This window comes from Saimiri boliviensis, chromosome 14 (assembly GCF_048565385.1).
Source record: "Saimiri boliviensis isolate mSaiBol1 chromosome 14, mSaiBol1.pri, whole genome shotgun sequence".
Lineage (NCBI taxonomy): Eukaryota > Metazoa > Chordata > Mammalia > Primates > Cebidae > Saimiri > Saimiri boliviensis.
In genome coordinates, this window is record NC_133462.1 from 16,016,029 (window position 1) to 16,041,231 (window position 25,203).

The 25,203-nt window shown below is 52.7% G+C and overlaps 2 protein-coding genes across 4 annotated transcripts; one reads left to right on the plus strand and one right to left on the minus strand.

Moving 5' to 3' along the window:
* Positions 1–1,793: 1,793 nt before the first annotated feature.
* Positions 1,794–16,059, minus strand: SNRPA (small nuclear ribonucleoprotein polypeptide A). The gene is made up of 6 exons (XM_003943172.4): positions 15,740–16,059; positions 9,722–9,894; positions 8,714–8,893; positions 5,047–5,220; positions 4,444–4,532; positions 1,794–2,175 (listed from the first exon to the last, which is right to left on the minus strand). The coding sequence occupies exons 1-6, from the start codon at positions 15,810–15,812 to the stop codon at positions 2,016–2,018; spliced, it is 849 nt and encodes a 282-aa protein (XP_003943221.1). The 5' UTR covers positions 15,813–16,059; the 3' UTR covers positions 1,794–2,015.
* A 459-nt stretch (positions 16,060–16,518) lies between these two features.
* ACTMAP (actin maturation protease) lies at positions 16,519–25,200 on the plus strand. Of its 3 annotated transcripts, XM_003943173.4 has the most exons (6): positions 16,519–17,732; positions 20,901–20,969; positions 21,422–21,546; positions 21,892–22,021; positions 22,113–22,183; positions 23,364–25,200. In XM_003943173.4, exons 1-6 carry the CDS (start codon positions 17,410–17,412, stop codon positions 23,699–23,701), a joined length of 1,056 nt encoding a protein of 351 aa, XP_003943222.3. In that variant the 5' UTR covers positions 16,519–17,409; the 3' UTR covers positions 23,702–25,200. The 3 variants fall into 3 exon arrangements, with proteins under 3 accessions (XP_003943222.3, XP_039321834.2, XP_074242422.1); XM_039465900.2 differs by lacking the exon at positions 21,892–22,021 and having other exon boundaries at positions 22,107–22,183; XM_074386321.1 differs by lacking the exons at positions 16,519–17,732; positions 21,892–22,021 and having other exon boundaries at positions 20,895–20,969; positions 22,107–22,183; positions 23,364–24,165.
* Positions 25,201–25,203: the final 3 nt, after the last annotated feature.

A 25,203-nucleotide genomic window follows, 5' to 3' on the forward strand; every position in this document is an offset into this window, starting at 1 on the left:
GGGTTTCACCATGTTGACCAGGATGGTCTCGATCTCTTGACCTCGTGATCCACCCGCCTCAGCCTCCCAAAGTGCTGGGATTACAGGCTTGAGCCACCGCGCCCGGCCCCAGCCATGTTTTATTGAACATAATGCAAATGGCAGCCCCTGGAGTTTTCCCTACTTCCTAGTGCTCAAATACTGAGCTCACTCTCACCCCAGGACCTCTGCACTTCCTCCAGATCTTCACAAGCCAGGCTCCTCCAGATCACTTGGGGCTCCCAAGGATTTCAGTTCTGGACTTTGCTGACCACCTTATGCAATGTTGCCCCCTCAGCTTCCAAATTCCACGTTGCCAAGGAGAAGAGTAAGTCTCGGAGGAGTTCGGTCACTTGCCCAAGGTCAGAATGAAGAAAAAACGGAGAATCTGAAGTCATTTTTCACCTCCAAACTGCCTCAGAGATCCACAAGCTGAGCATCCTTCTCCAGAGGGTCCGCTTTGCTCCCAAAGACCCTCACTTCTGGACTGGCAAGTCCAGGTTTTTTATTTTTCTTGAGATGGGAGTCTCTCTCCTGTTGCCCAGGCTGGAGTGCAGTGGCGCAATCTCGGCTCACTGCAACCTCAGCTTCCTGGGTTCAAGTGATTCTCCTGCCTCAGCTTCCTGAGTAGCTGGGAGTACAGGCATGTGCCACCAGTCCTGGCTAACTTTTTGTATTTTTAGTAGAGACAGGGTTTCACCGTATTAGCCAGAATAGTTTTTTGGGCAGAGTTTCACTCGTCACCCAGGCTGGAGTGCAACGGCACAATCTCGGCTCACCACAACCTCTGCCTCCCAGGTTCAAGCGATTCTCCTGCCTCAGCCCACCTCCCTGCTGCCAACGAGTAGCTGGGATTACAGACATGTGCCACCACATCTGGCTAATTTTGCTTTTTTTTTTTGAGACGGAGTTTCGCTCTTGTTACCCAGGCTGGAGTGCAATGGCCTGATCTCTGCTCACCGCAACCTCCGCCTCCTGGGTTCAGGCTATTCTCCTGCCTCAGCCTCCTGAGTAGCTGGGACTACAGGCACGCGCCACCGTGCCCAGCTGATTTTTTGTATTTTTTTTAGTAGAGACGGGGTTTCACCATGTTGACCAGGTTGGTCTCGATCTCTTGACCTCGTGATCCACCCGCCTCGGCCTCCCAAAGTGCTGGGATTACAGGCTTGAGCCACCGCGCCCGGCCCTTTTTTTTTTTTTTTTTTTTTTTTTAGTAGAGACGTGGTTTCTCCATGTTGGTTAGGCTGGTCTGGAACTCCCAACCTCACGTGATCTGCCTGCCTCAGCCTCCCAAAGTGCTGGAATTACAGGCGTGAGCCACCGCACCCAGTGCCAGGATAGTCTTGATCTCCTGACCTCGTGATCCGCCCGCCTTGGCTTCCCAAAGTGCTGGGATTACAGGTGTGAGCCACCGTGCCCAGCCCAGACTGCACTTTTGTGAGTATAAAAAGGTGAAGGAACGCCTCTTCCTGAACACACTTGTCATGTGTCAGAAAACGGGTGGCATTCTTGTGCAGTACCCAACCTGCCTAACTGTACAAGGCAGCCCTGACTTTGCATTTCCTGACCTAGGATTCCATTTCCTGCTGTGAATTGGGACAATATCCAAAACTGCCAAAGCAGTAACTGTAACCTAAGTTTGAACAATATTACTACACTATTCTGTGTTTCCCCAGGGTTGCAAACCTCAAAATGCCAAGAGGTCAAAAAACCCAGGATGTGCTGGTAAGGTGGAGGGAAAGAAATCAGGGAGAGCAAGAAAATCAGACAAATGATTGTGAAAAACCAAACCTCAAAGAACCACTTTAATTCCGGCCTAACAGCGCCAGGTGCAATGTCTGGGGACAGACTCTGGGTACAATGCTGTGTGTTGACTACTCACTCACACACGGCTCCAAGGAGGCCCCCAAGGGGGACTTACCTTCAGGGGGCTGAGCCAAGGGGGAAAAGGGGTAGCCCCAGAATAGGGAAAGGGGCAGGCACTGGGGGAAAAGGTGCTACTTCTTGGCAAAGGAGATCTTCATGGCGTTGTTCTGGGTGATCTTAAAGCCCTGCAGGGCATCGCGAGCTGCCCCTGCCTGTACCTCATTGTCGAACTCCACAAAGGCGATGTCATGCCGCCCGGGGACCAGACGGACCTCCTTGAAGCCAGGGAATCTGGAAGAGAATGACAGACCTTAGGAACTCGGCATTTCCCCCTAACATGCTGGCATCGAGTGGACACAAGTCAAAAAATGATGCCAAATAGCCTCCAATGCACAGGACAGTGCCCCATTAATACCAATTATCCAGCCCAAAATATAGGTAGCACTTAACTGAAAAACTCTAATGTAAACATAGCATTTAATGAAAAATTTTAATACAAACACCCATGCATCTGCAAATAGTACACTGCAGACGCCCAAGCCCTTCCTAAATCATACCCCCTACCCCGCCACACCCACAATAATTGGTACCCTCCCTTAGTTCAGTTCTGTTTGTTTTGTATTTTTAGTAGAGATGGGGTTTCACCATGTTGGCCATGCTGGTCTCAAACTCCTGACCTCAAGTGATCTGCCTGTCTCAGCCTCCTAAGACACCAGGAATACAGGCATGAGCCACTGCGCCTGGCCTTACTCTCACTTTTCTGATACACTGTTTCTCTAATTTCCCCCTTCTCATCCCATACTTCTGTCTCCATTAAGCAACCATCCTCATGTTTACTGGATATCCTATTTTCCATCAGCATTCCTACAAAATATACAGCTTTGTGGGTATGCTGCATGCACGTGTGGTATTGCTTTTCTGTTTCTTTCGGGCTCTCACAATCTCCTCTCAGCACTATTATAAAGTTGCGCTTTCTTGCCAGGCGCAGTGGCTCATGCCTGTAATCCCAGCACTTTGGGAGTCCTAGGCGGGCAGATCACAAGGTCGGAAGTTTGAGACCAGTCTGGCCAATATGGTGAAACCCCGTCTCCACTGAAAATACAAAAATTAGCAGGGCGTGGTGGGGGGCACCTGCAGTCCCAGCTACTCGGGACGCGGAGGCAGAATTGCTTGATACCGGGAGGCAGAGGTTGCAGTGAGCGGAGATCGCACCACTGCCCTACAGCCTGGGTGACAGACTGAGACTCTCTCTTTTTTTTTTTTTTTTTTTTTTGAGACGCAGTTTTGCCCTTGTTACCCAGGCTGGAGTGCAATGGCGCGATCTCGGCTCACCGCAACCTCCGCCTCCTGGGTTCAGGCAATTCTCCTGCCTCAGCCTCCTGAGTAGCTGGGATTACAGGCACGCGCCACCACGCCCAGCTAATTTTTTGTATTTTTAGTAGAGACGGGGTTTCACCATGTTGACCAGGATGGTCTTGATCTCTTGACCTCGTGATCCACCCGCCTTGGCCTCCCAAAGTGCTGAGATTACAGGCTTGAGCCACCGCACCCGGCCAAGACTCTATCTCAAAAACAACAAAAAAGTTGTGCTTTCTGTTCTTCTAAGTGTCACACAGTGCAGCCTGGTGAGCGTCTGCATGCGGCCCATCTCTTCTTTATTTATTTTATTTATTTATTTTTTTGAGACCGAGTTTCGCTCTTGTTACCCAGGCTGGAGTGCAATGGCGCGATCTCGGCTCACTGCAACCTCCACCTCCTGGGTTCAGGCAATTCTCCTGCCTCAGCCTCCCGAGTAGCTGAGACTACAGGCATGCGCCACCATGCCCAGCTAATTTTTTGTATTTTTAGTAGAGACGGGGTTTCACCATGGTGACCAGGATGGTCTCGATCTCTTGACCTCGTGATCCACCCGCCTCAGCCTCCCAAAGTGCTGGGATTACAGGCGTGAGCCACTGCGCCCAGCTGAGGCCCATCTCTTCTTATAGACAGCCTCCAACCCCTGCCAAATACTGTGATGAATGCCCCATTCACAGCCCCTGAAGCAGAACCACCAGACGAACTCACTTGCATCCACAGCTTCACTCAATGGTGAACGGCCCCTCTACACATCGGCCATGCTGGTCTCCACCCTGATACCAGGCACAAGAGTCCACGCGGCCCCATCTCCCACACTTGCTGTTTTTGAACATGCTGACTTCTGCCAGTCTTATAGCTAGTGCTCAAAGACGTCTTGATGTAGTGTTACATGTACCTTGCCTTGCATGGCTCCATTTTAGGGGCTGGGAAAATGAGGCCCAGAGCCTGGACTCCCTCAGCCCTCAATTAAGGCTGAAAAAGTCCACAACCTCTGGCCATGGTGACCTTTCCAGCCTCATCACCATGTTCCCAAAGGCCATGGGCCCAGCCACAGCCTCCTCCTTTCACATCTTTGGTCACTGTCCCTCCTGCAAAGCCGTACTTGGCTTAGGGCTCTGCTGGCAGAAGTCTGAGGTCTGTTCCCACAGAGATGCCTCCTGCCCATCGGCCTCCAGGGACCACCCAGCCACAGGCCCCACTTACTGATTGAAAAGCATGGACAGCATGAGCTCGTTGGTCTCCTCTGGCAGGTTGGTGAGGAACAAGATGTGATTCGGTGGATTCTCGGAGAGCTGTGGGGGTGTAGGGGAGCCAGTGAACACAGGAGCCCTAAGCCTAGTGGGGACCCCAGTACTGCCCCTTCCTCCATCGCTCACACTGCATGGATTCATTCTGATACTTCCACCCAATGCACCACATGCTCTTGCCCGTCTGCCCCCCACCCCTTTCCCCCTACAGACTGCAGGCCGCAGGACAGCAGAGGTTTCTGTCTCAGTCCCTGCTGCGTCGCTACGGTGCAGCCCAGGCCCTGGCGCATAAGCAGGCGCTCGACAGCTCACAGAATGAACCTAGGTGCTGGCACGGCTCCAGCCTGCCCTAACCTTCTGGACCCTCCAACCAGCATGCCAATTCCTCTCTGCCCAGGGCCCACTCCCACTGCTGCATCCTCATTATTCAGTACCACCCCCTCGGGGGGGGGCCTGCCCAGACCACTCAACCTACAACTGCCCCCCAGCTGGTCCCTTTCTAGTCTTGTATTCTATTTACATGAGACCTGCTGGGGTGGGGGCGGGACTAGATACTCACAGGCTGCGCAGGGGGCATCTGTCCCGGCATGAGCTGCTGTGGGGGCATGGCCCCTGGTGGGATCTGGCCAGGTGCGAGGCCTGGTGGGGGGATCATGCCAGGGGGCGGCATGTAGGGCGGCTGGCCCGGCATGTGGTGCATGATGCGCGGTGCCTGAGTCATTGGGGGCATGCCCTGTGGGGAGAGGAAGGAGAGCTCGTGGTTACGGCCTCCCCACGAGGCAGAGGAGAGGAAACCCAGTGGGTGAGCAATGCAAAGAAAAACACCCAGAGGCAAAAAAGGCACCCAGAGAGGGCCAGACAGAGCAAAACCAACCCAGGGTCGGGTGGCACATTAAATCAGAAAGAGCTAACTTAAAAACTCCCCAGGTGCAGGGGCATACCCCTATAGTCCCAGCTATTTAGGAGGCTGAGGTGGGAGGATCACTTGAACCCGGGAGGTCAAGACCGCGTGCAGTGAGCCACAATTGTGCCACAGCACTCCATCCAGCCTGGGAAACAGAGCGAGACCCTATCTCTTAAAAAACAAAAGCAGGCCGGGCCCAGTGGCTCACGCCTGTAATCCCAACATTTTGGGAGACCAAGACATGGGGATCACATGGTCAGAAGATAGAGACCATTCTGGCCAACATGGTGAAACCCTGTCTCTACTAAAATACAAAAAATTAGCTGAGCATGGTGGTGTGCACCTGTAGTCCCAGCTACTCAGGAGGATGAGGCAGGGGAATCGCTTGAACCTGGGAGGCGGCGGTTGCGGTGAGCAGAGGCTGTGCCATTGCACTCCTGCCTGGGTGAAGGAGTGAGATTCTGTCTCAAAAGCAAAACAGAACAAACACCACCACCAACAAAAAAGCCCCAAATCAAAGGAGGGCAGAGATGGAAAGGGACAGTCGGAAGGATCAGAAAGAAACGTGTGGTAGGCCGGGCACGGTGGCCCATGCTTATGATCCCAGCAGTTTGAGATCAGCCTGGGCAGCACGGTGCAACCCCTTCCCTACTAAAAATACAAATATTAGCTGGGTGTGGTGGTGGGCGCCTGTAATCCCAGCTACTAGAGAGGCTGAGGCAGGAGAACTGCTTAAACCTGGAAGTTGCAGTGAGCTGAGACTGCACCACTGCCCTCCAGCCTGGGCGACAGAGTAAGACACTGTCCCAAAAAATAAAAACAAAAGCAAATGAGGGCAGAGATGGCAAGGGACACTCAGGGCAGGTGCAGAACGAAACGCATGGCAGCAAGGGGAAGAGGGAAGAGAGCAGATGGCAGGCAGCACAGACAGGGGCTGGAGTCACAATCAGAAGTCGAAAGTGGACAGAAAGCTGGGTGCAGTGAAGACGAGAGAGGTTAACAACAGGAGCCCACAGTAATCTGGACACCACAGGCGACTTGGAGAAAGAGCCAGAGCCACAGACAAAAGCCAGAGAGAAACAGAGGCTCAGAGACCCAAGAAGTGGGTCCAGTTCGTCCATCTTTTCTTTTCTTTTCTTTTTTTTTTTTTGAGACAGAGTCTTGCTCTGTGGCCCAGGCTGGAGTGCAGTGGTGTGATCTTGGCTCGTGCAACTTCCACCTCCTGGGTTCAAGCGATTCTCCTGCTTCAACCTCCCCAGTAGCTGGAATTACAGGTGCTTGCCATTATGCCCAGTGAATTTTTGTATTTTTAGTAGAGATGGGGTTTCACTGTGTTGGCCAGGCTGGTCTCGAACTCCTGACCTCATGATCCACCCGCCTTGTCCTCCCAAAGTGCCGGGATTACAAGTGCGAGCCATCGCACCTGGCCTTATCCTCCTTTTCTTTTTATTTATTAATTTATTTTTTTTTTTTTAAAGAGACGGGGTCTCAGCCGGGAGCAGTGGCTCACGCCTTAATCCTAGCACTTTGGGAGGCCGAGGTGGGTGGATCACCTGAGGTCGGGAGTTTAAGACCAGCCTGGCCATCGGGGTGAAACCCCATCTTCATTTTTAAAAAAAAAAAAAAGAGAGAGAGAGAGACGGGGGTCTCACTATGTTGCCCAGGCTGGAATGCAGTGGCTATTAACAGGTGCGATCACACTACTGATCAGCACGGGAGTTTTGACCTGCTCCGTTTCCGACCTGGGCTGGTTCACCCCTCCCTAGGCAACCTGGTGGTCCCCTGCTCCCGGGAGGTCAGCATATTGATGCTGAACTTAGTGTGGACACCCGATAGGCATAGCGCACGACAGCCCAGAAATCCTGGGCTCAAGTGATCCTCCCGAGTAGCTGGGACTGCAGGCACGCACCACTGCACCCGGCCCATCTTTTCTTTTGTACTTAGTGTTCTTCATATCCTGTTTGGAAAACAGGATGTTTCCACTTTTCATGCCCTCACCAAGGTCATGAAGACATTTTCCTGTTTTCTTCTAGAAACTTCATTGTGTGAAGGGCCAGGTGCAGTGGCTCAAGCCTGTAATCCCAGCACTTTGGGAGGCTGAGGTGGGAAGATCACTTGAGGCCAGGAGTTCACAACCAGCCTGGCAAACGTGCTGAAACCCCATCTCTACTTAAAAACAAACAAACAGGCCGGGCGCGGAGGCTCAAGCCTGTAATCCCAGCACTTTGGGAGGCCGAGGTGGGTGGATCACAAGGTCAAGAGATCGAGACCATCCTGGTCAACTTGGTGAAACCCCGTCTCTACTAAAAATACAAAAAATTAGCTGGACATGGTGGCGCGTGCCTGTAATCCCAGCTACTCAGGAGGCTGAGGCAGGAGAATTGCCTGAACCCAGGAGGCGGAGGTTGCGGTGAGCCGAGGTCGCGCCATTGCACTCCAGCCTGGGTAACAAGAGTGAAACTCCGTCTCAAAAAAAAAAAAAAAAAGAAGAAGTCAGGAGTTCAAGACCAGCCTAGCCAACATGGTTAAACCCCATCTCTACTAAAAATACAAAAATTAGGCCGGGCGCGGTGGCTCAGGCCTGTAATCCCAGCACTTTGGGAGGCCGAGGCCGGTGGATCACGAGGTCTAGAGATCGAGACCATTCCGGTCAACATAGTGAAACCCCGTCTCTACTAAAAATACAAAAAATTAGCTGGGCATGGTGGCATGTGCCTGTAATCCCAGCTACTCAGGAGGCTGAGGCAGGAGAATTGCCTGAATCCAGGAGGCGGAGGTTGCGGTGAGCTGAGATCGTGCCATTGCACTCCAGCCTGGGTAACAAGAGCGAAACTCTGTCTCAAAAAAATAAAAATAAAAAAATTAGTCAGGCGTGGTGGCACATGCCTGTAGTCCCAGCTACTCGGGAGCCTGAGGCAGGAGAACTGCTTGAATCTGAGAGGTGGAGGTTGCAGTGAGCCGAGATCACGCCACTGCACTCCAGCCTGGGCGACAGAGTGAGACTCCATCTCAAAAAAAAAAAAAAAAAAAGACACAGGCAACAAAATAAAGGTCAAGGAGACAGCGATACCAAGCCATAGCCATGAAGAAAGACCTTGAGAAATAGTCACATGGACAGGGAATAGGCGTTTTGAGTGGAGATAGCATCATCTAGGTACTCAACACTCCCCAAAGACAGACAGACACATAATCTCTATAAGGAAATGGAAAGGAGGGGTCTGAAGCCCCAAGGAGAGAACTCTCCCCACCCTGTCCCAAAGCCAGTCCATGTGGCTAAGGAAAACCTGTCAGTGGGAGGGTTGGTCTACTGGCCCTGGCTTACCGGGACAGGCCCCTGCACGGCTCCCACCACGGGGGCAGCTGCCCCGCCCTGCACAGCCTTCTTGGCAGCTGGGGTCTCCTGGCTCTTGGGCTTTCTCTTCTCCCGCTTTCGATCCCGCTCCACAAAGGTGCCTTTCATCTTGGCAATGATATCTGAGTCGGTCTTGGCATACTGGATACGCTACCAAACAGAGAGCAGAATGGGTTAGGGGCATGGATTCAGAGCCCAATTGCTAAGATTCAAAATCGGACTTTATCAGGGGTCAGGAGGTTGAGACCACTTTGACCAACATGGCAAAATCCCCTTTCCATCCAAAATACAAAAATTAGCTGGGCATGGTGGTGTACACCTGTATTCCCAGCTACTCAAGAGACTGAAGTAGGAGAATAACTTGAACCCGGAAGGCGAAGGTTGCAGTGAGCCGAGATCACACCACTGCACTCCAGCCTGGACAACAAAGTAAGACTCTGTCTCAAAACAACAACAACAAAAAAGCCAGGCATGGTGGCTCACAACTGTAACACTTTGGAAGGATGAGGTGCAGGCGGATCACCTGAGGTCAGGAGTTCAAGACCAGCCTGACTAACATGGAGAAACCCTGTCTCTACTAAAAATTAAAAAAAAAAAAAATTTAGCCAGGTGTGATGGCACACACCTGTAATCCCAGCTACTTGGAAGGCTGAGACAGGAGAATCATTTGAACTTCGGAAGTAGAGGTTGCAGTGAGCTGAGATCACGCCATTGCACTCCAGCCTGGGCAACAATAGCAAAACATCTCAAAAAAAAAAGGTGATGGGATTACAGGCATGAGACACGGTGCCCAGCGAAAAAAAAAAAAATTGTTTTTGAAGTGAGGCAAGGTGCAGTGGAGCTCAGTCCAGCCTCACCTTGGCAAATTAACCCCCATATCCCCCCGTCTCCTCCAGGCCCACCCAGTCTCCTATAACATTTCACACACCCACACCCACACCCACACCCACACCCAGCCTCCATAACCACAATACTCACCATGGGCTTGTCATAGAAGGGGAAACCCTGCATGGAGCGAAGGGCGTTGGTGGCGCTGCTGACCTCCTTGAAGATGACAAAGGCCTGGCCCCTCATCTTCAGGCTCCGTGATACCAGGATATCCAGGATCTGGCCAAACTGGGAGAAGATGGCGTACAGGGACTTCTTCAGCTCTGCAGTGGTGAAAGAGAAGACCTTTGAGCTCCCTCTTTCAGAAGCGCAGCCAAGATGGAAGACCATCAGCCAGTTCACGGGGTACCCAGAATGCCTCGAGTCCACAATCTCTGAAGACCTAACGATCATAGAAGCAGCCCGGAAGCACTCAAGTGGCCAAGTATACGCTTCTGTAAGATGCTGACAGTAATAGTACCTACCCCAGAGAGCTGCTAGGTAACGAACATGTGGACATACATGCAAAGTACTCAGAACAGCGTCTGGTACATAGCAAATGCTCAACAGATATGAGTGATTCTTTTCATTGCCACCAGCACCCTGACACAGGCCTGCATGACATGACCCTGGCAAACTTCCCCCACCGCATCATCCCTGCCCACATTCCACCTCGCTCCCCAACCACCCTGGCCCCCAGGCCTGAGACACCAGTCTGCCCCAGGGCCTTTGCACTGGCTGCTCCCTTTACCTGAACATCCCTCCCCTGAGGTTTACATGGCAGCCTCCTTCTAGTCATTCAGGACTCAGAGGAAATGTTGCCACCTCTGACCACATTTCTAAATGTCTTCCCATGTCACTCTTACTCTACTTCCTGTTCTTTCGTGGCTATTTCCCGCCTTCTGTCACGAGACATCAACTTGGGTAGCTACAAACATTTGACTTAAGATACCATCAAGTGGGCCGGGCACGGTGGCTCAACCCTGTAATCCCAGCACTTTGGGAGGCCGAGGCGGGTGGATCACGAGGTCGAGAGATCGAGACCATCCTGGTCAACATGGTGAAACCCCGTCTCTACTAAAAATACAAAAAATTAGCTGGGCATGGTGGCGCATGCCTGTAATCCCAGCTACTCAGGAGGCTGAGGCAGGAGAATTGCCTGAACCCAGGAGGCGGAGGTTGCGGTGAGCCGAGATCACGCCATTGCACTCCAGCCTGGGTAACAAGAGCGAAACTCCGTCTCCAAAAAAAAAAAGATACCATCAAGTGTTTTTTTGTTTTTGTTTTTGTTTTAAAAAGACAGGGTATCATTCTATTGCCCAGGCTGGAGTTCTGTGGCATGATGATAGCTTACTGCAGGCTTGACCTCCCAGGCTCAAGCAATCTCTCCACCTCAGCCTCCAAAGGAGTTGGGACTACAGGTACGCAACACCACGCATGGCTAATTTTTTTATTTTTTGCAGACACAGTCTCCTATGACGCCCAGGTTGATCTCGAACTCCTGGGCTCCAGTGATCCTCCTCCTGCCTTGGCTTCCCAAACTGCTGGGATTACAGGCGTGAGTCACCACATCTCCATCAAATGCTTTATAGAGACAACTTTATAGAGACAACTTCACTTCCTCACAACAACCCCATGAGGTAGCAACTATGACTGTCCCAACTTTACTCAAATGGAAACAGGTTCTCAGAAAATGCCTCACCGGCGCAGGGCGAGTATCTAGAGGGCACAAGGAAGGGCATGGCAGAACCCAGTCTACATACTCCATCTGAACCCAGTACTGCCCACACCTCACCAGCAAAGGGTCTCACTTAACACCAAGTGGGTTTCAGCTCAACAATGATGGTCTCCCTCTCACCACCCAGGTCTGCAAAGGGTAACAATGTCTTATGCAAAGATGGCTGAGACGGCCAAGCATGGTGATTCACACCTGTAATCCCAGCACTTTGGGAGGCTGAGACAGGCAGATACTTTGCACTCAGGAGTTCAAGACCATCCTGGACAATATGGCGAAACCCCATCTCTACAAAAAATACAAAAATTAGCCAGGCATGGTTGCGCATGTCTTGTGGAGACAGCTACTTGGGAGGCTGAAGTGGAAGGATCACTCTAGCCTGGGAGGCAGCAGTTGCAGTGAGCCATGATCGCACCACTACACTCCAGCCTTAATGACAGTGAGACCCTGTCTTTGACCCCCACCTCCAAAAAAAAAATCCTGGCCAGGTGTGGTGGCTCACACCTGTAATTCCGGCACTTTGGGAGGCCGATCACTTGAGGTCAGGAGTTCAAGACCAGCCTGGCCAACATGGTGAAACCCTGTCTCAACTAAAAATATAAAACAAAAAAAATTAGCCAGGTGTGGTGGAGGGCACCTTCAATCCCCGCTACTCAGAAGGCTGAGGCAGAATTGCTTTAACCAGGGAGGCAAAAGTTGCAGTGAGCAGAGATCATGCCACTGCACTCCAGCCTGAGTGACAGACTCTGTCTCAAAAAAAAAAAAAAAAAAAAAAAAAAAAAAAAAATTGCTGAGCCGAAATAGAAGTCACTGGGTAAATTAGATACCAGGCTACAGGCTAGGAAAGAAGAAAATGTGTGTAGGTTGGGTGGCAGCAGGGACAGTGAGTGGTCAAGGCTGCTTTTTAAGTAATTAGCCAAAAATTCTCCTGGTGGTGACATTTCTGGTTTTCCTCTTCGTACTCCATCCCATGACTCTCACTCGGACTTCACTCATTCCACTGGACTCTGGGCCTCTCTACTCTCCGGCACCCCACTCATCCATTCGCATTTACCCTGCACAGCTGGGAGGATATTCCACACGGGAGGCAGCCAGGACAGGCAAGCACTCTGGCTCCCCAACACCCTCAAGACCAAGCCCAATGCCTCACAGCCATGAGCCAACAGTACACAGCTCACGGGAAGCTTCTCCATGATTTATAGACCTCTAGGCCTCCGGCCCACAAAACTACTTCTTTTTTTTTGTTTTTTTTTGTTTTTTTTTTTTTTGAGACGTAGTTTCGCTCTTGTTACCCAGGCTGGAGTGCAATGGCACGATCCCGGCTCACCGCAACCTCCGCCTCCTGGGTTCAGGCAATTCTCCTGCCTCAGCCTCCTGAGTAGCTGGGATTACAGGCACGCGCCACCATGCCCAGCTGATTTTTTTTTGTATTTTTAGTAGAGACGGGGTTTCACCATGTTGACCAGGATGGTCTCGATCTCTTGACCTTGTGATCCACCCGCCTCGGCCTCCCAAAGTGCTGGGATTACAGGCTTGAGCCACCGCGCCCGGCAAAACTACTTCTAATACCCAGAATGCGCCAGGCTCTTTTGCCCCTAAACATCTGCATAGGCTGGCCCACGTTAGAACACTCTTCTCCCTCACCGTAACATAAATACTGCTTCCTCTACCTGGTAGGCTGTCCAAAATGTCTCCTTTTCTAGGCAGCTGAATGGATCACTCTGTCTTTCTTTCTTTTTTTTTTTTTTTTTGAGACAGAGTCTCACCCTGCTTCCTGGGCTGAAGTGCAGTGGTGCAATCTCGGCCCATTGCAACCTCCACCAGCTGGGTTCAAGCAATTCTCCTGCCTCAACCTCCTGAGTAGCTCGAATTACAGGCACCCAACACTACACCCAGCTAATTTTTTGTATTTTTAGTAGAGACGAGTTTTCACCATGTTGGCCAAGCTGGTCTCGAATTCCCCACCTCATGATCTACCTGCCTCGGACTCCCAAAGTGCTGGGATTACAATCCCAGCCCTCAACACTCTGCCTAAACTTCCTGCATGATGGCCCTGACTACTATGGGCTGTCACTGTCCTAAAGAATCAGGGTTTGGGCCGGGCCCAATGCCTGTAAACTTCGGGAGGCCAAGGTGCGCGGATCACCTGAGGTCAGGAGTTCGACACCAGCCTGACCAACAATGGAGAAACCCCATCTCTACTAAAAATACAAAATCAGCTGGGTGTGGTGGTGCATGCCTGTAATTCCAGCTACTCAGAAGGCTGAGGCAGGAGAAACGCTTGAACCCAGGTGAAGGTTGGGGTGAGCTGAGATCGCCCCATTGCACTCCAGCCTGGGCAATAAAAGCGAAACTCCATCTCAAAATAAATAAATAAAACCAGGATTCTATGTCATCAGTGTGCCCCCAGCACTGCCTGATACTGGTTAGGTAGCACACTCTAAAAGCATATGCAATATTTACATTCCTGGGGTTTTTTTTGTTGTTTTTTTTTAGACGAAGTTTCGCTCTTGTTACCCAGGCTGGAGTGCAATGGCGCGATCTCGGCTCACCGCAACCTCCGCCTCCTGGGTTCACGCAATTCTCCTGCCTCAGCCTCCTGAGTAGCTGGGATTACAGGCACATGCCACCATGCCCAGCTAATTTTTTGTATTTTTAGTAGAGACTGGGTTTCACCATGTTGACCTGGATGGTCTCAATCTCTTGACCTCATGATCCACCCACCTTGGCCTCCCAAAGTGCTGGGATTACAGGCGTGAGCCACCGAACCCGGCCATGGGTTTTTTTTTTTTTTTTTTTTTGAGACAGTCTCACTCTATCGCCCTGGCTGGAGCACAGTGGTGCGAACTCTGCTGACTAAGAATTCTGCTTCCTTCCCGTGTTCTGGGAGGGAAAAAGTAAAAAACTGCAAACAAACAAACAAACCTCTGTTTCCTGGGTTTCAAGTGATTCTCCTGCCTCAGCCTCCCAAGTAGCTGGCTTATTTTGTATTTTTAGTAAATACGTACCGCCACACCTGGCTTATTTTTGTATTTTTAGTAAAGACAGGGTTTCACCATGTTGGCCAGACTGGTCTCGAACTCTTGGCTTTAAGTGATCTACCAGCCTCTGCCTCCTAGTGTGTTGGGATTACAGGCGTGAGCCACTGCGCCTGGCTGCAGGCTTTGCTTTCCTCAACAGCAACTTCACTGGTAACCTCAAACTGAATCCCAGTAAGCTCCTTCGCTTCTCCTGACAATTTTCTTGAGGTGATAAGAGCTAACATTTATCCAGCCGTTCCTAGCTGCCAGGTACCATAAAACAGAAACACTTCGAGATTTAGCTAATTTAATTTCCCCCCAACATCCATGCAAAGAAGGTATTATGACTTTGTTCAGTTTTCAGACACAGTAAATGAGGTTCAATAAAGGTGATAATTTACTTGAGAAAGCAGTAGAGTCTTGCCGATTTCAATAACTGAGTTCTTTTTTTTTTTTTTACATAGGTTCTTGATCTGCCCAGGCTGCAGTACAATCATAGCTTACTGCAGCCTCAACCTCTGTAGCTCAAGCGATCCTCCCACCTCAGCCTCCCAAGTAGCTGGGACCACAGACATGACTCACCCATGCCCAGGCTTTTTTTTTTTTTTTTTTTTTTTTTTGTTAGAAACAAAATCTCGCTTTGTTTGCCCAGGCTGATGTTGAACTCCTGTGTTTAAGTGATCCTTCCGCCTCGGCCCCCCAAAGTGTTGCGCTTACCGGCCTGGGCCACCACGCCCTGCCAAAAACTGAGTTATATACCGCTGGCTGCAACCACTTTACTTGCTATGTAACCCAGGGCAAGTCACATCACCCCAGTCTCAGCTTCTTATCTGAGGAGTGGGAATAACAATAGCCTTCTTCCTACCGGCTTGTTTCGAGGATTAAATGTAATCCAGATTTATATAAAAGCGCATAGACCAGCCCATGATACAGAGCGTTGGCCACCAGTACATTTTCACTGTGCGCTGATCACTGAAAACGCCGGTAACCAAGAAGCCCCAGGCGTTGCCCTCACGGAGCTCAAAGGCCACTGGGAGGAGAGCGAGCCTCACGACAGCCCAGAGGAATCCGGGCTTGATGGGAGGAAGTCAGGGGCAGCCACGTGAAGGGACGCGGGATAGGGAAGGCTTCCTGGAGGAGGGGTCCTGTGCCCTGTAACCTTGTAAGATGAGCAACAGTGACCAGGTTAAAGGGCGGAGTGTAAGATGAACTAACGAGTGTTGAAGGCAGAGGAAGTCGTTTGTGTAAAGGCCAAAGGGTTCACTGGAACAGTCTGCTTGGACGAACACTGAGAAAGAGAAGCAGGTGCAGGGGGTGGAAGGGAGACCAGCCCGTGCGGGACAGCCTGGAGTGCGGACTATGCCGAGAACTCACCATCCTTCTTGATCTTCTCATTGAGGTTGTTGATATAAATAGTGTGGTTAGGGCGGGTCTCGGGAACTGCCATGGAGTGAAGTGTCGAGGTAAGGCTTAAAGGAGGAAAAACGTGACTTCAGCCCTGGTTTTCTCCAAATCCTTTGTCCCAACGTTGGCTTAACGGGCTGCTCAAGGATCTTCCTTCCGAGAAGAAGTCAGGTAAGGCGGGAGTGGGAAGGACAGAGGCACAGCGTGGGCAACAAAGCGTGCGTAGGACCCGCTTCTTGAGCCCGCGTGCGGAGGGAACTCTCCAGAGATTTACTACGAGTTCCAGGATGCTCTACGTGCCCCAGTGGGCGGAGCTCCCCAAATGGCGATTCCTATTGGCCCACGCGTCCGAAGGGCAGTCCGAGAGAAAAAACCCGGATGTTAAAGCCAGTAAAGGAAGAAAGGACGGGTCTTGGGTAGCCTGGCCTCGAGCGGCAGAAGTTTCCTCAGACACCAAGCGCACCACCCGCACTCCGCCGATGTTTGTCTGCGCCCGAGGTTACCTTCCGACGGGGCCGCAGTTTTCTCAAGCGGCGCCTTCTACTTTTCTGAGACTAAACCGCGAAGCTTTCTCTCCTGGCCCCGCCTCTACCTTTCGCCAGCCAATCCCCACGCGGAAAGTCAGTAGCTTGACCAATCAGAGCAAGACTCGTTTCTAGGCTCAGTTCTTGCCAATCAAAACGATATTTGGGTTCCCGCCTAGGTAGAAGACCCCGCCCCACTTTCGACAAGCCCCCCTCCTTCCGTAGCTCTAGGGTCTACGGACCAATCAGTGAAGGTCACGAGTGTTTTGCCAATCGGGACGCGTTTCGCGCTGCGGTGTCTTCCGGAGGCAAGCCTGTTTGAAGCCCCGCCTCTTCCTCGCATGCGCTGCGTTTTCTGTCACGTGACCGCCAAATGGGCGGGCACTATTGAAGGTGATGCCGCATGATATTGGAAAGGGGGTGTGCGGGGGCCGCCATTTTGCGGAGTGGGCGGCTCATTTCACTTCCTGACTCCTTTCCCTGTTCCACCGGTTATTCGCGGCGCCTTCCAGCCTCTGAGTCTTCTCCAACCCACAGAGGTTTTTTAATGGCTCTGACTCCAGGACCTTCTCCACAACTAGGCCGCTTTCCCTGCCAGGTGTCCTTTTTGACCTCTTGCCTCTGACTCGAAAGGTCAGCTCAAAGGTTCCGAACTCGGGCCTGGGATGTGAGAGGGGACTGAGCCTAAGTTCTCCGACTCTTTAGCCCCGGGTTCCTAAGTCGCACCTTTCAGGCACCTCACTCTAGGTCTGAGCCTTCATATCCCAAACTTACGAGTTTCCACATTCAGCGCCAAAGAATGAGTTAACTCCTACTAACTCTCCACCTAAGCCTCCCGAGCTAACCTGCCCATCCCGGCCCGTACCACAGATCAGGTTCCGGATTGAAGGGCCCCACCTTGTTAAACCGACAGGTGCCTTAAGACGAGTCAGCCTCGCAGTTCCTGCTCCCACGGTTTCAAATGTTAGCCCTGGTCCTTTCACACCCACTGCTCTGCCCCCAGCTTCTGGAATTCAGCTCTTCAACTTTTAAAATTTCCGTCCCTGAGGCCGTCTTCTTGGAGGATCCCTCCCTCCCCACCTTCTGAACCCCTCAGCACCTCCTATAGACCCCAAAATGACTTCACCAAGCTCCCCTCCCCTAAAATCACCAATCCCTCCTCCAAGAACCTCTGCACCCCAAGCCAGCAGCATTCCACCTCCTCCTTTACCCCCAAGTCCCCTGGACTTTTTAGCTTTTCCATCCCGTCCCTGGAGTCAGCAAACCCCGGTTCCCCCACCGCCCCCACTGCCTCCTCCACCCGCTGCCTCGGGGCCTGCTCGCCCTCTTGTCTTCGGCCTGGAGAAGAGCCAGCTCCTGAAGGAGGCCTTGGAGAAGGCTGGCCCGGTCCCCAAGGGCAGAGAAGATGTGAAGAGGCTCCTGAAGCTGCACAAGGACCGGTAGGGTCTCCATACCCCACCCACCACCCAGGCTCTGCCCCAGTCACTTCTCCGCAGATCACTGCAGCCATCTCCTCTTGGGGGGTTCCCGTGTCCTCAAGATCAAACAGCCTGACTACTTAAGTCCCCCACGTTGACCCCTTCCTTGGTGGTGTGCCTCCAGCAGTGAAGAAGCTGTCCTCACAAGTGCCCCGTCCAGACCCGGACGTGGTGGCTCATGCCTGTAAACCCAGCTACTTTGGGAGGCCGAGGCCGACGGATCACCTGAGGTCAGGAGTTGGAGACCAGCCTGACCAATATGGTGAAACCTCATCTCTACTAAAAATACAAAAATTAGCCGGGTGTGGTGGAGTGCAGCTGTAGTCCCAGCTACGAGGGAGGCTGAGGCAGGAGAATTGCTTGAACACTGGAGGCGGAGGTTGCAGTGAGCCGAGATTGCACCACTGCACTCCAGCCTGGATGACAGAGCGAGACTCGTGTCTCCAAAAAAAAAAAAAAAGTGCCCAGTCTAGTGGAGGGAGACAGACCCCTCCACCTTTCCAGAGAGTGACAATCCAAAGTGGTTAGGGCCGTCATGACAAAGTCCAGAGGGGTGCCTGACCCAGACTTGGGGAGTCAGGGGGAGCTTCTTGGGCAAGAGGAACCCTGAGAGCTGTTGAGCAAGTCGTGCAAAGACTGTGTGATGAGAGTAAACAGCTTGTGCAGGGGCCTGGAGTGAAATGAGGACATGTTCTATTCAAGGAACTGCAAATGTGTCCTTAACTTGCCGGGGGAAGTGGCGAACAGGAGGCTGTGAAAGCAGGCAGAGCCAGCCCCGCAGAGCAGAGCTGCACGGATGTGGAAAGGGACTGGGACTGTCCTGAGGGGATGGGGGAGCCCTGGAGAGGCTCTGTGCAGGGAGGGAGGCTGCCTGTGGAAGTGATCCTTAGGAGACTCCAGGAAACTGGGGCATCCAGGGACCCAGGTGGGAGGGCAAAGCAGAGCACCAGACCTGGCCTGGGGCCATGGGACTGAGGTTTAATGATTGCCTGGCTGAAGAAAAAAAGGGAGAAATGAGTTGCCTGGACTCACATTGAAACTCCAGGTTCTCCGGACACATTTTTTTTAAACGGGGTTTCCCTCTTTCATTCAGGCTGGAGTGAACTGGTGTGATCTCCACTCACTGCAACCTCTGCCCCTGCCATTCCCCCTACCCCCACCCCGGGGTCAAGCCATTCTCCTGCTTCTGCCTCCCAAGTAGCTGGGATTATAGGCGCCCGCCACCATGCCCAGCTAATTTTTGTATTTTTAGTAGAGATGGGGTTTTGCTATGTTGGCCAAGCTGGTCTTGAACTCCTGACCTCAGGTGGCCTACCTGCCTCGGCCTCCCAAAGTGTTAGGATTACAGGCATGAGCCATTGTGCTCAGCCTCCAGACACATTTACAATCTTCCCTAAATGCCCCCACTGAGATGAGGCAAATTACAACCACCCTTTACTGCATGCCTAGCTTATGTCAGGCGCTGTTTTAAGTGTTTAAATATTAATTTATTGAATCCTCTCAACAACCTCATGAGGTAGAAACTTTTATTGTCACTGGATGTGGTGGCTCATGCCTGTAATCCCAGCACTTTGGGAGGCCAAGGTGGGCGAATCACCTCAAGTTGGGAGTTCGAGACCAGTCTGACCAACATGGAGAAACCCCATCTCTACTAAAAATACAAAATTAGCCAGGCGTGGTGGTGCATGCCTGTAATCCTAGCTACTCGGGAGGCTGAGGCAGGAGAATTGCTTGAACCCGGGTGGAGGAGATTGTGGTGAGCCAAGATTGCGCCATTGCACTCCAGCCTGGGCGACAAGAGCAAAACTCTGTCTCAAAAAAAAAAAAAAAAAGAAACTATTATTGTCTCATTTTCCTGCTGAGAAAACTGAGGCTCATAGAAGTGAAGCCTCTTAGCCAGTGTGAAAAAGAGAAAGAGTCCAGTTTGAACTCTGGCAGCAGGGCTCCAGGCTGTATCTTTGTTTGTTTCTTTGTTTGTTTTTGGGACAGGATCTCGCTCTGTTGCCCAGGCTGGAATACAGTAGCTGGATCACAGCTGATGGAAGCCCAGGCTTCCTCTCAAAGGAAAAAAAAAAGGAATAATAAGCACATTGTTCTGAACCCTGGGGGGCTATAGTAACCAAACTGTCTGAGTGTCCTCTCCTGGGGTACAAAGATTCACTATCAAGGTGATATCTTAGACCTTAAGAATGTTGTTACCTGGTTTTTTTTTTTTCCCAAAGTTAAAGGATTTTCACTGTTGAACAGGTGCAGAAACAGACTTGAAGGGAAAAACAAATCACAGAATTTGGAACCTGGGCAATATAGCATGACCTCATCTCGACTAAAAATAAAAAGAGTTGGGCGTGGTGGCTCACGCCTGTAATCCCGGCACTTTGGGAGGCCGAGGTGAGCGGATCACCTGAGATCAGGAGTTCAAGACCAGCCTGGCCAACATGATGAAACCCAGTTTCTACTAAAAATACAAAATTAGCTGGGCATGGTGATGCGCACCTGTAATCCCAGCTACTCGGGAGGCTGAGGCAGGAGAATCACTTGAACCCAGGAGGCAGAGGTTGCAGTGAGCCGAGATTGTGCTGTTGTACTCCAGCCTGGGCAAAATGAGCGAAACTCTATCTCAAAAATAAAATAAAAAGAATTAGCTTGACATGGTGGTACCTGCCTATACTCCTAGCTACTCAGGAGGCTGAGGTAGGAGGATCACTTGACCCTGGGAGGTCGAGGCTTAAGTGAGCTTTGATTACAGCATTGCTCTCCAGCCTGGGCAACACAGCAAGACCGTGTCTCAAAAAAAGGAGAGTTGGGTATACAGATAACCCCTCTGAGAAATTTCCTCAGATAAACCTCTCTGGCTCCTGGTTACCAAGTGCCACCCTTTGCTCCTCACCCTTCACTAACTGAGAGAGAACAGGGAGCAGGCAGGCAGGAGGACCATTCCCACGAACCAGATGCGGAAACTGAGGCTTGGGGAGGGGAAGTCAGTGACTGAACCAGGAACCGCCTTCAGCCTTAGGACAGCCAGGCTGGTGTTTCCTTCATCGTCCCTGGTTGCCCTGCTCCCAGCCAGCCCTCAAGGTGGGAAGTGCTTCAGAGCTGGCTTCCTGGTGACTGAGCATGGCTTTGCTTCAGGTTCCGAGGTGACCTGCAGTGGATCCTCTTCTGTGCAGACCTGCCGTCCCTCATCCAAGAAGGCCCTCAGTACGTGCCCCGGTGCGGGACCCGCAGCCCCTCTGCCGCCCTTATTCTCCCTTTGCTGGGCTTCTTAGGGACTGATCGGGAGAATGGGGGAGGATGTTCCCTGGTGGGAGGAGGAGGGAAGGAATGGGGGAACTTTCCACCCAGGCTCCTGGGTGCCTGCATAGTAAACATACATAGTTGGAACATCAAATGAGTGAATGAATAAGCCCGGTCCATCTCTGTAACTCCACCGTGGCACCTCCTCCCAGGAAGCTGAGGTGACCTCTCCCCACTCTTCCAACCCCAGCCCGCCAGCCCTGGGCTCTGGCCTCGGCCGTCCGCTCCCCTGAAGGGGAGTCAGGTCTCCCTCGCTGGCCTGGGAGATGGGAGGCAACTCCTCCAGGACAGCAAACCTGTTTCCCCACTCCAGCTTCCCGGTAAAGGGGCTGTGACATAGGCCTGTCTGTTCCCAGATGCGGGCTGGTGGCCTTGTGGATGGCAGGTACTCTCCTGTCACCTCCGAGTGGCGTCCCCCTGGAGAGACTCGTGCAGGTAGCCATGGAAAGAGGCTACACGGCCCAGGGAGAGATGTTCTCAGGTGAGTTGGGTAACCATGTGCTCCGTCACCTCTTCACGAGGCTGGGTGGGGTGCTAACAGCCGAGTCGGGGGATCTCGTTCCATTCTTTGGGCCCTTCCCACTGGCTGGTAGAGCAGAGAGGTTACAAGATGGACTTGAGCTGGCTGCCAGGGTTGGAAACCTAGCTCTGCCACCTCTTTGCTGTGGCCGTGGACAAGCCATTGACGCTCTTTGTGCCTTGTTTTCTGCATGTGTACCAAGGGGTGGAAGGTCATGGTGAGGGTGGGAAGTGTCACCCCCTGTGGGAATGCAGCATGGTGCTGGCCACACCCAGCGAGCCCCCGCTGTGTGCTCTCACCCTGCAGTGGCCGACATGGGCAGGCTGGCCCAGGAGGTGTTGGGCTGCCAGGCTAAGCTGCTCTCTGGCGGCCTGGGTGGTCCCAACAGAGACCTCGTCCTGCAGCACCTGGTCACTGGACATCCCCTGCTCATCCCGTATCCCAGGGCCTGGGAGGGAGGAGGGCAAGGGAGGTGAAGGGTGGGTCCCAGGGCCACACCATCGTTTTTACCTTAATGCCAGCACCAGCTATGACGAAGATTTCAACCATGAGCCGTGTCAGAGGAAGGGCTACAAGGCCCACTGGGCAGTGAGCGCAGGTGGGTTCCCCTCCTTCATCTCTGCACCCCTCATCTCGGGTCTCCCCGGCCTCCATTAACCCTCCTGACATTCTCATCCCTTGTGCTAGTGCCTCCCCCAGCCAGGCTGTGCACTCTCAAGACAGGGACCAGAGCTGGGCATCCCGGTCCCCACAGGACACTTAGCATAGCACCAGGCAGGCTGGGGCCGAGGTGTCCGCCAGTTGGAGCTTCTACAAACAGAAGCTCAGGGCACAGATTTCAGGATCAAGACAGTCTGGGCTCCAGGCCTGGCCTGGCCACCTCTAGGCTCCATGACTCTGGGCAGTTGTCACCTCTCTGGGCCGCTCTTTTCCCTATCTGAAAATTGGGGGTAAAAGTAGTACCCACCTCATAAGGCTGCCTTGTCGGCAGAGCACAGAGCACTCTTGGAACAAGGCTTGGCCAGGGGCAGTGGCTCATGCTTGTAATCCCAGCACTTTGGGAGGCCAAGGTGAGTGGATCGCTTGAGGTCTGGAGTTTGAGACCAGCCTAGCCAACATGGTGATACCCTGTCTCTATGAAAAATTAAAAAATTAACCAGGTATGGTGGTGTATGTCTGAAATCCCAGCTACCTGGGAGGCTGAGGCAGGAAAACTGCTTGGACTCAGGAGGTGGAGGCTGCAGTGAGCTGAGATCACACCACTGCTCTCCAGCCTGGGCAACCGAGCAAGATTCCATCGCAAAAAAAAACAAAAAAAAAATGGCTTGGCATGTGACATGTCTCTGTAAGCATTACCAGCACCATCTTTCTCATTCGGCCTGCCTGAAAGAAGACCAGGTTGGTCCATGTGAGGAGGTCTGGGGTCCGGGGGAGGCTCTGCTCAGCCTCTTTATGGCTGTGTGGCCTTGCCAGCTCCTCCTGGAGCCTCTCTTCCCTGGACAGCTGCAGATGACCGGGTGACCACATGTGCTCCATCTGTTGCTGCCTCCCCACTTCCCTGTGCTGTCAGGCCAGGCAAGGCAAGACTTAAAACGCCTAGAGCTTTGGAGCCAGATGCCGTGGTGGGTCCAAATCCCAACTCCACTGGCTGCCACTAATGTTACTATAACCTAGGAATGGAAGCCACACCACCCTGGAGGGCTGGGAGGGGGTGGGACTTAGCGTGCACCTGGTCCTGGCTCAGTCATTGCCACTCACCATCTCCTTCTCTCCCCCAGGGATCCTGCTGGGTGTTCCCGCTGTTCCGAGTCTCGGCTACACTGAGGACCCCGAGCTGCCGGGCCTATTCCACCCCGTGCGGGGCACGCCCTGCCAGCCACCATCCCTGCCAGAGGAGAGCTCCCCGGGAGCTGTCTACCTGCTGTCTAAGCAGGGCAAGAGTTGGCACTATCAGCTGTGGGACTACGACCAAGTCCGGGAGAGCAACCTGCAGCTGACGGACTTCTCGCCCTCACGGGCCACTGACGGCCGCGTGTATGTAGTGCCGGCGGGTGGGGTGCGGGCTGGCCTCTGTGGCCAGGCTCTGCTCCTCAGACCGCAGGGCTGCAGCCATTAGCCAGGGCTGCGGTCCCAGGCTGCAGCCTAGCTCAGTCACCATTTGAAGTGTGCCACCACTTCTCTATGTGGGATGACCCCAAGGTCTGAGCTGGGTCTCGGGCCTCCAGCCAAGGGATCCTTCATCAGGGCTACCCCTACTCCATGTCTTCCAGGCCTGGGCATTGTCCCAACCCCAGGGCAACTCCCTGCAGGACCCTGTACCTGCATATCCCATCTGAATGTCACATCGGTCCGTTTGTCAATGGGGACCGCCTCTGTCACCTCACTAGATATCTAAGGAGCCTCCTGCCTGGACCCTCTGCTGCTCACAGGACAGGGATACTACACTGTGCTAGCCTCAGCTCACCCCTCCTTAGCCCAGGCTCCTCCTCACGCTTGCCCCCTGCCAGTCATGCTGGCCTTTCAGATCCCCGGAGCATTGGGTCCATCCTCCAGCCCTCTGCTGCGATCACTCCCTAACTTCTCCATCGGGGCTCAGGTGTCACTACCTCAGGGACGAGTCCACAGCCCCAGTCTCGGCGTCCCTCCCCAGCTCACATCCTCACTGTTTTAAAGCTCATCTGAGAGCAGTTAACTGCGTCAGTCCCTCTGTGTTAACTCTGCAGATCTGGCAGCCCTGTACGGGGGGTGCTAGATGCCCCTCATTTGACAGATGGCAGGACTGAGGCCTGGAGAGGTGGAATCGCTGGCCTAAGGTCACATGACTAGCAAGTGGCAGGGTCAGGATTCAAGCTAAGTAGTCAGTGTCTCAGCCAGGTTGTGTCCTGGCTTCCTGATTATGGTGCTGACCACAAACTTCCCTATCCACCCATACAAATATCTAGTGAGTGTGTGTGATTACTAGTTTTGCAAATACCTGCCCCCTCCACTCTGAAATAGGAGGAACAGGCCTGTCTTGATCACTGCTGTGTCCCTAATTGAGCCAGTCTCATTTAGGGAAACTGTACAGTGCCATGTTTCATTTTTTTGTTTTTTGAGACAGTCTTATTCTGTCACCCAGGGTGGAGTGCAGTGGTGCGATGTCAGCTCATTGCAGCCTCCACCTCCAAGGTTCAAGCGATTCTCCTGCCTCCGTCCCCCAAGTAGCTGGGACTATAGGCATGCGCACACCATGCCTGACTAATCCTTTGTATTTTTGTAGAGATGGGGCTTTGCCATATTGCCCAGGCTGGTCTGAAACGCCTGACCTCAGGTGATCCACCTGCCTCAGCCTCCCAAAGTGCTGAGATTACAGGTGTGAGCCCCCCCCACCCAGCTACAGTGCAGTTTTTCTAACCAGTGACAGGGTAAACAGGATGTGTGTCACCATCCCAGCTCTGATCAGCCTGCCTGTGCATCCCCCATGCCAGCCAGAGCTTGGAGCAGCCTTGGTCACCACTGGGTCCCCTGCATTGCCCAGCACATCCAGGCACAAGAATAGCTGCCGAGGTACAGACGTGCTGAGTGAGTGAAGTAGCCTGCTTGGAGCCTGTATCTTTCCCAAACTGCTTGTTATCTTGT

Bases quoted from the DNA above. Each gene is read 5' to 3' on its own strand.
- SNRPA (XM_003943172.4), bottom strand. From the start codon at position 15,812: ATGGCAGTTCCCGAGACCCGCCCTAACCACACTATTTATATCAACAAC. The intron at 8,894-9,721 runs GTGAGTATTGTG...TCTGTTTGGTAG, and splicing joins CCTTCTATGACAAGCCCATG to CGTATCCAGTATGCCAAGAC. The intron at 5,221-8,713 runs GTAAGCCAGGGC...CTCTCCCCACAG, and splicing joins CCGTGCAGGGGCCTGTCCCG to GGCATGCCCCCAATGACTCA.
- ACTMAP (XM_003943173.4), top strand. From the start codon at position 17,410: ATGACTTCACCAAGCTCCCCTCCCCTAAAATCACCAATCCCTCCTCCA. The intron at 17,733-20,900 runs GTAGGGTCTCCA...GCTTTGCTTCAG, and splicing joins CTGAAGCTGCACAAGGACCG to GTTCCGAGGTGACCTGCAGT. The intron at 22,184-23,363 runs GTGGGTTCCCCT...TCTCTCCCCCAG, and splicing joins CCACTGGGCAGTGAGCGCAG to GGATCCTGCTGGGTGTTCCC.